At 52.7% G+C, this 15,781-nt stretch overlaps 1 protein-coding gene across 27 annotated transcripts; it reads left to right on the forward strand.

Moving 5' to 3' along the window:
* The first annotated feature begins 27 nt into the window (after window positions 1–27).
* ZNF821 (zinc finger protein 821) lies at window positions 28–14,502 on the forward strand. Of its 27 annotated transcripts, none has more exons than XM_072871783.1 (9): window positions 700–741; window positions 2,685–2,776; window positions 2,909–3,011; window positions 4,567–5,061; window positions 6,352–10,442; window positions 10,959–11,101; window positions 11,681–11,785; window positions 12,711–12,877; window positions 13,602–14,502. In XM_072871783.1, the coding sequence occupies exons 5-9, from the start codon at window positions 10,265–10,267 to the stop codon at window positions 14,254–14,256; spliced, it is 1,248 nt and encodes a 415-aa protein (XP_072727884.1). In that variant the 5' UTR covers window positions 700–741; window positions 2,685–2,776; window positions 2,909–3,011; window positions 4,567–5,061; window positions 6,352–10,264; the 3' UTR covers window positions 14,257–14,502. The 27 variants fall into 27 exon arrangements, with proteins under 27 accessions (XP_072727891.1, XP_072727894.1, XP_072727898.1 ...); XM_072871785.1 differs by having other exon boundaries at window positions 4,579–5,061; XM_072871789.1 differs by having other exon boundaries at window positions 4,700–5,061.
* Window positions 14,503–15,781: the final 1,279 nt, after the last annotated feature.

Here is a 15,781-nt window from a genome sequence, read left to right on the forward strand (position 1 = left end):
AGCGCCCGATGGTCCTCCCGATAGGCGCCCGCCGGTACCCGCCCCCCGGCGCGGAGGTTCCGGCAGCACAACGTTCCGCCTGCGGCTGCCGCTGCCCCTGCCCCTTGCCGTGAGCCCCGCCTCTACGGGGGACGGCGGCCGCTCGGCTGAAGGCGCCGCGCCGGGTCGCGGGCGGGCGGGCGGAGGGGGTCTCCGGTTCTCTGAGGGCCAGGCGGCGGTGGCGTCCTCCTCGAGGGAGGGTCGGGCCGAGGCTTAGCCCGGTCCGGGTCCCGGTCCCGGGGGCTGCAGTCCCGCCGCTGCGTTTCTGCGGGGCGGTGCGGCCCCGAGGGTAAGCTGGCCCGGGCGAGCGCCAGGCGTGCCCGCGGGCCCCGGCGGAGGCGGCTGCTCTGGGGCTGGCGATGGCCCGCGGGGGGCAGCAGCGCAGAGGCCCCCGCTCCGCGGTGCGGAGCCGTTCATTTCTACGCGGGTGCATGCGCTCGTAACGCACGTGGCGGCTTTTAAATTAACAGCGAACCCGTGATTTTTGGCCTTGCAGGGTAAGCGAGGTTCTGGTGCGCTCGGGTAGCGCGGGGCAGCCGCTTCCCGAGCCGGGCGCGGGGCTCGGCAGCTGCCAGCGGAGGGGGCCGGGGCTCGGCGCCGCTTCCCGGGCTGCCCGCCGGGGTACGCGAGACCGCCGCCGGCACGAATGACCTCCTCCGGGCGGCCAGGAGCTGCGGGCTGCGCCGGGCCCATGAAGAACAGGTGAGGCGCTTCGGAGAGCGAAGAACGGGCACCCGCGCTCTGCAGGCGAGGTCTCTGACAGCCGGCCGGGCTCTGCCGCCGCCGGGCCCGGGGGCCTCCCGTGGCGGGGCCGGGCCGGGGGCTTCCCGGGGCCGTGCCTGTGCCCGCGCCCGTGCCCGCGCCCGCGCCGCGCGCTCTGGCGGCGCCGCCATCTTGCCCGTCTGTCTGTCCGGCGGCCCTTTGTCTGTCTGCGGCTCCCCGGCGCCGACAGCGGGACCGGGTAAGGCGGGCCGGGCCGCGGGCCGGGGCTGTCCGCCCGCGAGGGGCGGGCCGGATCCCGCCGTCCGCCTGAGGGGCGGCAGCGTCGGTGCCTCTGCCTGCGAGCGGCCGGGCCGGTCTGTCTGTCCGGGCTGTCGGGCTGGGTCCCTCGGCATCCTCGGGGCCCGGGCTGGGTTCCTCCGTCCGTCCCTCTGCCAGGGGCGCGGGTCCGGTTGTCTGTGTGTCCGTCCGCTTGCGGGCTGGATCCCTCCTTCTGCCGCCTCCCGTGTGCTGGGATCCCTCCGTCGGGGGAGGCTGACGGGATCGCCGTGTCCATCTGTCTGAGGAGGGCGACAGGATCGCCGTGTCCGTCTGTCTGAGGAGGCTGACGGGATCCCTGTGTCCGTCTGTCGGGGGGAGGCTGACAGGATCCCCGCGTCCATCTGAGGAGGCTGACGGGATCCTCGTGTCCGTCTGTCGGGGGCAGGCTGACGGGATCCTCGTGTCCATCTGTCTGAGGAGGCTGACGGGGTCCCCGTGTCCATCTGTCTGAGGAGGCTGACGGGGTCCCCATGTCTGTCCATCGCGGGGAGGCTGATGGGATCCCCATGTCTGTCTGTTGGGGGGAGGCTGACGGAATCCCATGTCCATCTGTCTGAGGAGGGTGACGGATCCCCGTGTCCATCTGTCAGTGGGAGGCTGATGGGATCCCCGTGTCTGAGGAGGGTGACGGGATGCCTGTGTCTGTCTGTGTGGGGGTAGATGGGTTCAGCTCCTCCTTTTGTCTGTCTGTCTGTCTGAGGGGACTGTTGGGATCGATTCCTTCCTCTGTCAGTCTGAGGACGAGGAGGTGATATTTCCCCCCTTGTAAAGTTTGAGGGGGTCGGTGTGTCCCCACCTGCGAGGGACGCGGGGGGCGCGTTCCTCCCCTTGCGAGGTGGGGTGTGGGTGGTCCCTCCCCATGCGTGTGTCCCCACCGGCCCGGCCCTGGCCCTGCCTGCCCAGGGAGGGCCGGGCAGCAGGGAGGGCCGGGCAGCAGGGAGGGCCGGCAGCAGGGAGGGCCGGGCAGCCCCGCTCTTTCCCTCGCGGGGTGCCTGCCTGCGAGGGTGGTGAGGTCGGTCCCTTTGAGGGGCGGCTCTCTGGGCCGAGCCCTGCCCCCGGGCTGGCCACACCGTCCTGGTCCTGTCGGCTGCTGCCACCGTGTCACAGGTGTCTGGAGCTGTGACCGTAGGGCAGCTGGTTCCCGTGTCTGCCTGGGCTGGGTTATCCGGTGCCCGATGCCAGCCTTCTGGGCATGGTGGGGCCTTGGGTCCCCTCAGTCTCTCCCTGGGTGCGGGCCAGAGGCGGGGCAGGGTCTGCAGGTTTGATTGGGCTCTTGCCCTATCAGCCATGGGAACGGACAGGAGGGAGAAGGGAGTTTGGACTGAGATTGCAGTCACTCTTGAAGTGGGGCACTCTTAGCTTTTTGTATGCTGGGGACAGGGTTGCTTATAACTCGGCTTGAGAACTGGGTGGGACTGCCCATACGCAGTGGTTTGTGAAATGCCTGTGAATCGTGTTGGATGCTGGCACTGAATATGGCTGTGGTGATGCAGAACGAGCCCTGTAGGCAGAAGGGTGGGGAATGGCCCTGAGACAGTCGGCTGCGTTTGGCCAGAGGCCCAGGAGGTTCCAGTGGTGTGTGTGACAGGCTCTTCTCTTCTCAGGTGAGCCCTCTGCTGAGGGAACGAACACTCTGTGCTCCCAGGTCAGGGAAACATGTCCCGTCGGAAACAGACCACTCCTAACAAAGTTCACTGTGAGTATTATGTTACATAGCATTGTGGGATCCTTGCCCTAGCTGGATTGTTGTGGAGTGAGACGGGGAGGAGGGGAATGATGAAAAAGTACGGTTTGTGGGGGAATGGTCGCTACTCACGTTTCATCTTAGGGACTATAAGAAGAGAAACTGAGCTCTGTGCATCAGGGGAGCTGGCTGTGTCCTGACATGGCAGGACAGGGATAGGCTTGAACAAACAACTAATGCTGTAAAGGTAGGTGTGTTTGTGCAGGGCCTGTAGCTGCGCTTTGCATTCACACTGTCACAAGCTCAAGTTAGTATCCTAAGAGATGTGACTTCGGGGCTCTGGCCCATCTTGGGTAGCAAAGGAGGTTCTAGGCAAGGTGGTTTGAGTGTGTGGCTGAAAGGCAGGAAGCCCTGGGTTCTGATCTTTGCCCTGCCACAGACTCAACTGACTGGCCTTGGACATGTTACTTAAGCTCACTGTACCTCAGTTTCCTACCAGGTAATGTAAGTAAAGCCATTTGCTCTTTCCTTGCAGGGAATGGGCAGTGGCTAAGTAATTTACTGGACAGATAAACGCTATCTGTCCGATCATTCCTGAGCTGAGCTGATAGGACAGATCTCTGTTTCTCCAGCACTGTCAAGACCCTGGCATGTGGTTGATAGTGAAAGGGCTGAAGATGCTGTACATCAGCACTTCTTGTGGGCAGGCTGCAGCGAGATGTTAGTGGAGCTGGGAGACACGTATGGATGTTTGGCTGCAAAGGGGAAACTGCACATACACGGCTTTTGTTTGGCTGATTGCAGCGGAGGGAAGGTGGGGGGACCGAAGCTATGCCCTTGTACATACCCAGCTTTGTGGCTGGAGACATGTTTGGAATTTGGGCTGGAATGAGGAAAACAAATTTCCACTTCTGTGGACATGTGAAAGCAAGGCTGATGAGAGGGCCCTAGGTATTGCTGAGCTGTAGTAGCTGTCAGGAGTATGGGACAGAGAGCTGAATGCTGCAGCCCTAACACTCCTCACTTTGCTGATGCTGCTGGCTTGCATGTCTCTGTGTGTTTCTCTGTGCTGCCTTTTTGTATGGATATGGCAACAGGACCCTATGCATGCTGTTCTCTGCACTAGGGGAAAATACATTTTGATATAGCCTAACACTTTGCACACTCAGTGAGTGTACTGGGGAGAATTACTTCTGTCTGGGACTTGAAAGTCCCATTGGCTGCTAGAGCGAGGCATGGGAAAGCTGACAAAGCTTTCCTTGGTGGCCAGCGTTAAGAGTCTTGAGGTGTGGCTTTGGCATCTGCACTGACTCGTGCTCTCCAATTCCTGCTTCTGGGCGCTGGGTTCAGCAGTGGGCAGAGTACAGCTTTGATTTGCCTGATAGTACATTAGTGACTTTGGAATTGTCTTCCTTAGAGAAATTTGATATGTCCTGTGTTTTGTCCTATGATGCCAGTAACACATCTTGTGTCCGCACACTTTTGCTTCTGAGAGTGCCCAGATATTACTGCTGCCGTTTAGATCAGACTTATATAAGGCATGCACTTACGCTGTCTCCCCTGGTGTAGAGTCATGGTCTCTCATGTATGGAAACCAAGGGGTACAACAGCTTTAATGGTGCAGGTAGAGTTTCCATGGTGTTTAGGCGGGCTGTTTTCTGCACTCCACCATGTAAGGGTTATGTTCTTCAGAAGCTTGTACTGTTATATACAAAACTATACGTATTATGGAGTTCAGTTGTGCACTATTTTCACAGTGAACGTTGCTTTTTTATCTGAAATACAAGTGATTGTATCTCCAGTTTTGGTCTCAGGGGAAGCTATCTGACAAACATGCTACCAGCGGGCATGAGGTTGAGGTTATGGCATCTGGAATGCCATAGAGAGGAATTCTGGGACCTGCTCACCTCCTTTACATGTGGTACATTGCTACAGAGCAGCTATTCAACAGGAGCCATCAGGAGCAGCAAGTAGGACCACAAGAAAATAAAGGGACTGAAAGATACAAGAAACATGTCAATGGTGATGTCTCCACCTTGGGATGGAAACTCTTGTCTCTCTTATGATGATCACCGCCAAATTGTTGGGACTTCTCTGTCTACCTAGCCTGCTGTGTATCTGGAGGGCCCAGAAATGCCATGCAGTGCACTGACGAGGATAATCGGAGAGAGCATCAGCTCCAAGAACTGGGTGAGCCAGCAGAATGAGGAGTCAGGCTGAGACATAGCAGACACGTTACTGAGACTTCTTCACAGGGACTGAAGTGGTTGGGAGGAGAGGAATAAAAGGGACAGCAGGTATGCAGCTTTTTACGCAGTTGTCTGCAGCTGGGGTCTGATTTGTCAGGCTGTGGGGCTGGGGAAGTGCTTTTTGGATTTGCATAAATACCACTGTGAATATCTAACTGGACAAATTTGTGGGAGGACAGTGCCTACTTCTTCCTTGCATGGCCACTCCATGTTATCTTCCTTCTTGGATTCACTAGGGCAAGCAACAGCTGCAGATCTCCTCTCCCTGGCTTGCTCGGTGCCACCTCTTTCCAGGGTTACTTTCCAGGCTTGGCATGGCCCTCATTTAACCTTGCTCTCACAACAACATGGTTTGCTGTCCTCACTTAGCACAGAATCACTTTGTTTGGCATGCAGAGAGACCGGCTGGGAAGTTGTGGGGTTACAAGTCAAAACAGTTTTAAATGGAAGCTGATGTGTAAGGAAATGCAAAATAATACAGAAACAACAATAAAAACTACTATTATCACAAAAGTCTCACTGTGCAGGATGGCCAGTCCTTCTACAGTTTTAATTGTAGTCATTTCCCCTTTGGCAGGGCTGCAGCACATAATTGGCTCTTAATAATTTAATTCTGTTTTGCCATGTGGTGCATGAAAAACTCTTAACACCTGACAAAGTGGTAACAAATAAAACTGTAATACCGGAATATACTTATTGCATTGCCCATTCCACATTGAATTGAAAAATACAATGCAGTTACATTGTTCCTGTGGACATATCTTAATTGGTTCAATTTGGTCTTTATTTTCTCCCAGACTCTAACGTACAAAAGTATAAAATCTCTCTAAGCAATTCATCTGATCTTGCATTCAAGCCCATCCATTGCTGCACTGTCACTCCACCAGTTATGGGCTACTCACTGTTCTTGTGCTTGCCAAAAATTCGCTGCAGGTGTAGCGTGCACTTTTATTTTCTCTCCCTGCTGTCCCATGAGCTGCTTGTCTTTCTGTTGCTTGTACCCTTTGCAAGTGATGCTTATCGTAGAACTCTTGAGAACAGCTTTTGTCAGTGAAATTAATTCCCACCTCCTAGCTCTATTTATCATGGTCCCAATATCCCATTAATCCTCTACTTCCTTCCCTCTCCCTCTAACACACACGCATTCTGTGCTCTTCAGTGTTCCTTGAATTCTGCTGTCTATAATATTCCCAGATTGACGAGGAAGTATCTTGCGAGAAATAGCACCCAGCATTCAAAACCAAGCAGAAACGTTACTTGCATCAAAATCCTTGGTTCTTAAAGGGCTCTGTGGGCTGCCGTTGTTAACTCTTTCAATTGTGTTGTTTTTCATTTCAGTAACCACTACAGCAGTGTGGACAACCCAGAATAGCGATGGGGCAGGTGGACTAGATCCACAGTGGTGGAAAGACTTGCAAATTTCAGGTCCAGGAAAGGAACACAGAGAAGACCTACATGAACAGGGACTTTAAATTGATGTACAAGGAGGGAATAAAGTGGCTCATCTCTGAGACCTTTCTGTTTAGGAAGGAAGACAGGGGAATGATGCCAGTTTCTTTTGATTTTGTGTTGTGGATTTTGGGGTGGGGGTTGTTTGTTTGTGTGTTTATTTTCCAGAACACCTGGGAGTTACCCTGCATTCATACAGTTCAAGAAGGGAAGGGCTCAGGAAAAAAATCCTTTCTGGCTACCAAGTTGATACACCACCAGATCCTAGCAGTCATAACTGTCCCTGGTGCACAGTGCCACAGGGCTGCCCCCTACCTCCACAGCTGCTCCCCTGGCATCCCACTCATGTACAGGATTGTGGAGAGGAGAACTGGAATGCAAAGCAGAGGCATTTGTATGATCTTGCTTGCACTGTCCTATGTCTCTAGCTGTTTGTAAAACAAATACAGTGACTTGTTTTGGTGTTGTGGTCAGCCTGCAGCCCTGTTTGTATTTAATAAAGAAACTTCTGGAGAAGAGTCTGTGAATTCAATATCGAGCATACCATCCTTTACTGATAGCAGTGATCCTAAAGCTGTTGCCTGTCTTACTCCCTTTCCAAATGAATGTAAGTGTATTCAGAGTGGGGTGGAGGTGGGGGTGTAAGTGTCTGTTTGTGAGCATGTGTGTGCAGAAACAATAAAAGTATAACCCTGTACCTATCAAAAATTAAAGCTCTAAAGCTTCACCAAAGTAGGACTTAGTCCATCAGTAGATGAACAGGACACTCTTCCCTAAGTTCTTTTGGAGACAATATTGGTTTAATACATAAGAAATTCTGTATAAGCTAAAGATAGTGGTTTTTAAAGTTTGTCTTTCCCACTCCCATGATGCCTTTTAGATACAGGCTAGTGGAGAATGCACAAGATGTCGTCTGCTAACAGCACTGGTTTGGTTAACAGTTTGCATTTCTGGCTGTAAGCTGATAGTTCTCTGCACTGCGCTGAATCAATGCTAACTTGGTTCTGGGTATGTTGTACAGAAAGGCCACTGGCAGACATGATCGCTCTCTTAGTTGTGGTGATTGATGCTAGCGTTACTGATAGGAGGAGTTCCCTCCTCAGTCACCTCATATAAAGATCACAGCTTTTAAAATCCCGCGGACTGTCTGCATAGTCTGTATATCTGAGCAGGAACCTACCTGCCATTAGACTCCAGGCTGCCGCTCAGTGGAAACGCAAGCCATCTGGAAGGGGAAAGGGGGAAGGAAACAAACCTGTAACTGCTTCCACTAGCAGCTGCAGTGGTGTTTGGGGATCCTGTTTTGTAACTCTGTCAGAGGTAGCACGTCTGCCACTATAGTTTTACATCTGTCCTGTGTTCTGCAGGTTTCCTCATTTCACCATACTTTCTCTTTGTCTTGCAATGCTTTTTTGGTCTCTGGGCTTTCATCCTAGTGGTTTGTGGATATCTGCTTCTTGAGAGGCACTGTCGTTCTGTAGTGTCTGCTGTTCATACAGTCTGTATCTCAGTCCCACCAATGTGAGGTTGTGGTCCAGACATAAAAGCAGCACTCCAGGTTATGAAAACCATTCAGTGCTAGAATGGCTTCTGATGGGTGTACGTGTGTCACAGCAGTCACAATGGTACCTGCTGCTTTCAGTGACAAATAGATTTAGAGAGCTCCTCAGCACCTCTCTTCAGCCCACATGGATTGTGTTCTCAAGTCTTCTCTACAGAAACCTTTCCCACATTTCTGAAACAGAATGATAAATATCTTCAAATGCTTTTGGAAACCTCCATGGGGATGTTGGGAACTAAAACTCTTCTCCCACACTCTCCGTGAAACTTCTGAAGGTCTTTGAAATCTTCCATAAATTACTGCTTTTTAAAGCACTGCCGGAAATGGAGAGGTAAGCACCAGAAAGGCAGTGTGAGTATGAATATGGGGCAAAGCTGGCTGAAACGGTTTAGCGTGTGGGAATGTACCTCTCCTTGTAACAGGACCGGTGCGCTCTCAATGGGCCAAGAATTCCATTCCCTGGTTATACTGATGCCAGTTGTGGCCCTATACTAAAAGGTACAATTTTGTTCTGAAAACTTTTGTTTTATGTGAAAAATGCACTGCGTCTTCCTTAGCATTTTTGCATTTATGCTTTGAGTGGTTCTTGAGAACTTACAACTCAGTTGATAAATTTAACCCAAAAGCTAGCCCGCTGGGAACTTCAGCACCTTGTCACAAGTGCTCCCAGCTTATCCACTGAGAGAGGCAAATCACGACTACACCTGGAACAAAGTCAGTTGTTTGATTTAATATGAAAATTAATGGTTGCCTTTTATTGCTATTCTTTGGAACCAAAAGTTCTCCTTAGCAGGGATTACTGTAAGAAGTTTTCTTTTGGAGAAGCACAAATAATTGCCTTCTTTCAGTGTGTTTGCCACCTCCTATTGAGTCCAGGTACTAGTAATCAGTGTCTTTCAACCAAACAGACCGTAAGCTATGCTAAACAAGCGTCTCGGCTTTCTGGGTTCATTCTCTTAGTTCTCTGTTTTGAGCATACGCAGTGTCACTGAGATTTATTTTAGCCAGAGCCACTCCTGGGCAAGGCAAGGTAGTGAAGCAAGTTATCCATCACGTAAGCAGGAGAACACCAGCTCTGAGCACAAACACCTTCTTGATGGGGAGCTTGTCCTCAGTCCTCTGGGACAGAAGGTGGTGACAGAGCATGCCGAGGACAGCCCCTGGTTTTAGTATCACTGTGGAGAGCAGATGAGACGCCAGGCACTCAGGGAGATACTATTTTTGTGCAAGTTGCCTCTTATAGCAGGGAATAGGGCTTAATGATTTAGAAGAGCCATATGCCTGATTTGGGATACTGTCATGGTCCCCGAGTGGCTTCCCCTCCGCCTAGAGCTGTGCTATAGCTCTCTTGGCAGATAGCTTGGTAGCAGAGAAAGCCACCTGGCTAATACGGCAGATATATGGAATCTCACTTTTTGTTTTTTTGTGGCTGGAGTGGCATATAAAGAGTATGCAGAGAGCAACCTGATGCTGGACGTTTCCACTGGTGAGACTGTTCTAGACACAGGGACTGGACTCACATCAGCAGGTACAAGAGGCTGGTGTTGCAGGGTAGGCAAGCAGAGAGGTTACTTGAATGCTTTCTGAGAGGTGACTTCAGAGGTTCTGCACAGTGCAGGCGAGCAGTCCTACACCTGTTGTGTTTTTGGCAAGCCTTGGTGGTGAAAGAAGCGTGACCAGCAGTCGAGGGAGGTGATTCTCCCCCTCTGCTCCACTCTGGCAAGACCCCACCTGGAGTACTGCGTCCAGCTCTGGGGCCCCCAACATAAGGAGGACATGGGCCCGTTGGAGCAAGTCCAGGGGAGGGCCACCAAGATGATCAGAGGGCTGGAGCAGCTCTCCTATGAAGACAGGCTGAGAGAGCTGGGGTTGTTCAGCCTGGAGAAGAAAAGGCTCTGGAGAGACCTTAGAGCAGCCTGCCAGTACCCAAAGGGGCCTACAAGCAAGCTGGAGAGGGACTTTTCACAAGGGCACGTAGTGATAGGACAAGGGGTAACGGCTTTAAACTGAAAGAGGGTAGATTTAGTTTAGATATAATGAAGAAATTCTTCCCTGTGAGGGTGGTGCGGCACTGGAACAGGTTGCCCAGAGAAGTTGCGGATGCCCCATCCCTGGAAGTGTTCAAGGGTTGGATGGGGCTTTGAGCAACCTGGTCTAGTGGAAGGTGTCCCTGCCCATGGCAGGGGGGTTGGACTAGATGATCTTTAAGGTCCCTTCCAACCCAAACCAGTCTGTGATTCTATGAAAGCAATGGAACGGCACCAGTCTGACTCTTTGTCCTTGTGGCTGCCAGGGGAGCAAGTCTTTGCAGGGCTGGAGGAGCAAGCCCGCCAAGCCATGATGAAAAACAACTTTCCTGGAGCTCTTGGGGACCAACGGCCAGCCATTCATCCACTGCAAGACCCCGACTCCAGCAGCAGTGAGTTCTGCCCCTTCCAATAATGGCAAGGTAGCGGACTGGGGAGACTCTGACAAGGGGTGAGGCTAGGTGCTGCACAGCTTGTGGGGGTCCTCTGAGGACCATCTTACCCATCTCCTCCTCTGGGTTAGCCCTTGGCTCCTGTGCAGGACTTGGCATCAGCAAACAGCAAGAGCAGGGCTGCTCCCTAAGGGAAGGCAAGCCCAGAGCCAAGGGCCACCACAGCACAGACTGGGCAACGACCTCACCACTGGGATGCCGTCCCAGCTTACCAGAGCAGGGTGGTGACTGCAGTGGGTCCAGCTGATGGTCCAGGGATCGTCAAGCAAGGCAGGGTGCCAGGCCCAGGGACTCTACGGCACACTTCAGCCCCTGAAGTGCCCCAGCCTGAGTTTAAATGCAGCCCCTGGTCGGAGGGTGTGGGTAGAGGCCCCAGGCGATGCTGGTCAGGACAGCTGAGGCCTATGCCTGCCCTCGGGGTCCTGGCACTTGGAATAACTGCTTTTCATTTTCCAGGTGGCAGTGATGATGAGGAAACCACCCAGGATGAAGTTTCTTCCCACACATCTGAGGAGGATGGCTCAATGGTGAAGGTGAAGAAAGAATTAGAGAATGCAGAACAACCTGTGGCTGGAACCCCACTGATGAGAGAAAATGAGGCAAGTGTGCACTGGCTCTGCACTCACCTTAGCCTCCCAGGGAGAGAGAAGGGTACTGGCTAAACACCTCCTCTCCCCACCATGCTTTCTTATCTTTTTCTCCCTCTGACATCCTCCAAACAACGTCTCCTGGCAGGACGAAAGGGTATGACGAGCTCTTGGGCTGCCAGGAACAGGAGAGAGCAGGCACAAACTGCCATTCCCCTGGCTGGCCAAGATGATCGTACAGAGTGTGCCCCCTTCCTTCAGTTCTGGTGCCCTTCTCTGACTGCCTCCCTCTTCCCTTCTGCTACAGAGCAGGCCTTGCCTACCAGAGCCACTGCGCTGGCAAGAGCCTGGGTGTGAGTGGAGGCCAAGAGGCCTCTGCCTGTTCTCCCCGAGACAGCAGGAGTTTTGCTCGGAGGCTACGTAAAGGAAGTTTTGGACTACAAGAAGACAAACCAGCCCCAGCAGGATGGGGCACGCAGCACTTGATCTGGTCAAGGCCTGCGTGCAGTGTTGACTAGATCCTAAGGGAGGGTGGGGTGGCTGTGTGGGGAGATCTGTGTGCCTTACACAAATGGCTTTTCCTCCCTGTAGGTGCCTGAGAGTTTGAATGCTGACCCTATGCTGGGACTGTCACAGTGCCCCCTCTGCCAGCTGGAGTGTGGAAGCAGAGAGCAGCTCATTGCTCACGTATACCAGGTAGGAGATGGTTCCAAACTGTGGGATATCTCTGGCCTTAAGGCCCTCAAGCCCCCTTAAGTCCCAAATCCAGAAACAACCCAGAGCACAGGGTGGCTTTGTTCTGGTCTTTGCAGTCACAGAACTGAGCTTCTAGCTAGGATGTGATTGAAGTTTACAGCAGTAAACTGTGTCCAGATGGTGTCCTGGGGAAAGAATCAGCAAGGCACCGGTCTGCAGATCTGGAAAACGCAACGCTGTCCCGAGGCAGTCTCTACAAGCAGTTGCAGGCTAAGATCAGGCAGTTCCTTCAGATGAAACATGGAAGCAATTTTAACATCATTCAGTGAGATAAGAAACCCTCCTCCTAATCACTCCATTCTTTATTTTGTACCTTTATCGCAGTTCCTATCCATGAAAACAGCTGTTCTTCCTCTGGAATGATTCCAGTATTGCAAGAAATCTGTGCTGGAATCTCACAGGTTTTGTTGTCAGTACTCTCTTCACAGCACATCAAAGTCTGTGAAAGAAGGAATGAAGCAGAACTGAATTGGCCACTTACCTGCACCAGCTGACTGTCTCCATCTAAGCGCTTCCTCACCAGCATGCTGCCTCCTGTTAGTCCAGTCATGCTTTGTCCAGCAACAGCAGCTCCTCAGATGCATTTCTGAAAACAAGGATCAAGTCTTACGTTCCAAATGTTCTGGCCTTAATTGTTTCTCTTGAACTGGAGTGGAGCTGTAGAAAGGTTTCCTCCTTGCTGTTTGACCTGTGACACCCCAAATGTCTTGAGCTTGGTCTAGGAGCTGTCAGACAGAGGTTTAGCCGTAAAGTGTTCCCATTCCAAGAGGCTGAACTGAATGGCTTGCCGTATCTGTTGAATGTGCCTCAGACTGGGCAGGGAGCTGGGCAATTTGTAACTAACAACCCAGGGGTTGTTTTGCAGCACACTGCAGCTGTGGTGAGCGCCAAGAGCTACATGTGTCCTGTATGTGGCAGAGCCCTCAGCTCACCGGGATCCCTTGGGCGACATCTCCTGATCCACTCAGAGGACCAGCTGTCAAACTGTGCAGTGTGTGGAGCACGCTTCACCAGCCACGCCACATTCAACAGGTCAGGGTCACCCTGGCTAGTGAGTGGGCTAGGGTACCCACGTTAAAGATTAGGTGGGTTGCCTTAATGACGCAGCAGTCATGGCTCTGGACCCACTAAGGTCTGTAGGAGAGCTGTGAACACCCCCAGTGAGTGAGATTCCCTTGGTCCCTTCCTGCCTGCAGCTCTGCATCACCTGCTAAGACCTCCATGGGCTGTGCTGCTAAAAGGGTGTTCCTTAGCTCTGTGAAGAACTAGAACTGTGCAGAAAGCACTGGGATCTCCAGTTACTGGAGAACAATCAGCTGCTTCCCTTGCCCAGCAATCCGTCAGAGTAGGTCTGTACTGCCCAGATGGGTTCATCATTTCCAGAGCAGGACTACAGGCAGAAACCAAAATGTTCCTTGTTTGTGTCCTGCCTGGTGGAAGATTATCCACTGACTAGTGGAATAGGGTTGAAAGGAGAAATCCAGAGATGATGGGGAGGAGCAGCTTCCTGGCTAATTCCTGCTCTTGCGCTCTTCCAACCCAGATACTGCTCTGGGCTAACCCACTTCCTACCCCTGGATATGATGTTGCTCCATTTTAGATATTCAGACATGTCTCTGGGCAGGAATGGTTTAGCAGAGGCCTCTGTCATGGGCTGTAGTAGGGGCAATGTTCATTGCAGCCCCCTGGGCAGTCTGAGATGGGGACTCTTCTGTCAGCACCAAGTCTCTGACTCTCTGCTCTTTCTGCTTTCCAGTGAGAAGCTGCCAGAGGTGCTCAGTGCAGATCGCCTGCCGGCACCACAGAGCGAGGGCTCCTCCAGTGTTGAGGGGAAAGACATTGCCTTTCACACCCCTGTGTATCCTGCAGGCATCCTCCTAGTGTGCAACAACTGTGCTGCTTATCGAAAGCTGCTGGAGGCACAGACACCTGGCATGCGAAAGTGGGCACTTCGTCGGCAGAACGAGCCCTTGGAAGTGCGGCTACAGCGTCTGGAGCGGGAGCGCACGGCCAAGAAGAGCCGGCGGGACAATGAGACACCTGAAGAACGGGAAGTGAGGCGTATGCGGGATCGAGAAGCTAAGCGCTTGCAGCGCATGCAAGAGACAGATGAACAGCGGGCGCGGCGGCTGCAGAGAGACCGGGAAGCCATGCGACTGAAACGCGCAAACGAGACCCCGGAGAAACGACAGGCCCGGCTCATCCGGGAGCGCGAGGCCAAGAGGCTCAAGCGGCGCCTGGAGAAAATGGACATGATGCTCCGGGCACAGTTCGGCCAGGACCCCTCTGCCATGGCTGCTTTGGCAGCTGAAATGAACTTTTTCCAGCTGCCAGTGAGCAATGCGGAGCTGGAGAGCCAGCTGCTGGGCAAAATGACCTTTGAGGAGCAGAGCAACAGTGCGCTGCATTAAGCTACAGCCAAGGACTGTGCCACCTCTGCTGCACCTGCCACAGGTGCACTAGCAGGCTTCTACGCTCAGGAGGCTGCTGTGGGTCCCTGGCTGACTCTCCCTGACAGATGGTTCCGGGTTTCTCCTCAATGCAGGAGGAGAACAGAGCTGAGAGATGTCTGCCAAAGTAGCCCTGGTGGGAGCAGATTCTGAGGATACAGTCTGCTCTGGGGGCCGAGTCACAGCCTGTGAACAGAGGGAAAATAAATTAATGTTCATGTTTATTTAGTCCCCTTCTTTACCTTTTGTGCTTCGTCCTGTTCTTGGACCCTTGCCCCATAGATGGGTTTGGGCTGCTGCAGTTCTGCTGTAGGTGAAAGCCTACCTCACTAAAAAGGGATTTTGTTTACTGCAGCATGAATTATGGAGGTGAGGACTTTGATAGTCCACGACTCCTCCAGGAGTAAATCCCTCGCGGTTTGTGCCCATAAAAAGGAAGCAAAGGAGGATGTTGTCTCCCTGGAAATGGCTGTGCACACCCTTTCTCTTAACACTATCATTATGTGCTTATTTGCAGTAGCATCCATGGAAAAACTAAGAGGAAACTGAGTTCCTGTTCTAAGATACCCCATATAAACACTAACAGAAAGGCTGACTGAGGTAAGCAAACAGCAAACAAGTTTGCTGGTTTACTCACAAGTTAATTTTCACTTAAACAGCATTTCAGGTTTGCAAGTGAAAGAGTTGATTGAATGGTAAACAGTAAGGGTAGGTCAGCTCTCTAGTACTGTATGGATTTACTTTCCCCTTTATTCAGCACTGGTGAGGCCACACCTAGAGTCCTGTGTCCAGTTCTGGGCTCCCCAGTGCAAGAGAGGCACAGACAGACTGGAGAGCGTCTAGCAAAGGGCCACTAAGACAGTGAAGGGACCGGAGCCTCTCTCCTGTGAGGAGAGGCTGGGAGAGCTGGGACTGTTCAGCCTAGAGAAGAGAAGGCCCGGGGACATCTTACCGATGTGTATAAATACCTGAAGGGAGGGTGCAAAGCAAATGGAGCCAGGCTGTTTTCAGTGGTGCCCAGTGACAGGACAAGAGGCGAGGGGCACAAACGGAAACACAGGGGCTTCCCTCTGAGCATCGGGAAACACTTTCTTACTGTGCAGTGACGGAGCGCTGGCACGGGTTGTCCAGAGAGGTTGTGGAGTCTCCCACCTCAGAGACACTCGAAAGACACGGTCCTGGGCAGCTGGCTGTAGCTGGCCCTGCCTGAGCACGGAGGGGCTGGACCAGGCGACCTCCAGAGGTCCCTTCCCACCTCAACCATTCTTTGACTTCATAGCAAGCTGAGCTTGTTCAACCATTTTAATACAGCCAAGTGCAACACTGCTCATCTAGGACCATGGATCACACTCCAGTTATTAATTCTCACAGTAAATTCCTCTGTGACCAACAGTGACTTCCAGTGGTCACCACAGATAACACTGTGGGGCAGGGGGACGGACCATTAGTAAACAGAACCACACAGGTAGAAAAAGAAGTTGCTTTT

This window comes from Ciconia boyciana, chromosome 9, assembly GCF_034638445.1.
Source record: "Ciconia boyciana chromosome 9, ASM3463844v1, whole genome shotgun sequence".
NCBI lineage: Eukaryota > Metazoa > Chordata > Aves > Ciconiiformes > Ciconiidae > Ciconia > Ciconia boyciana.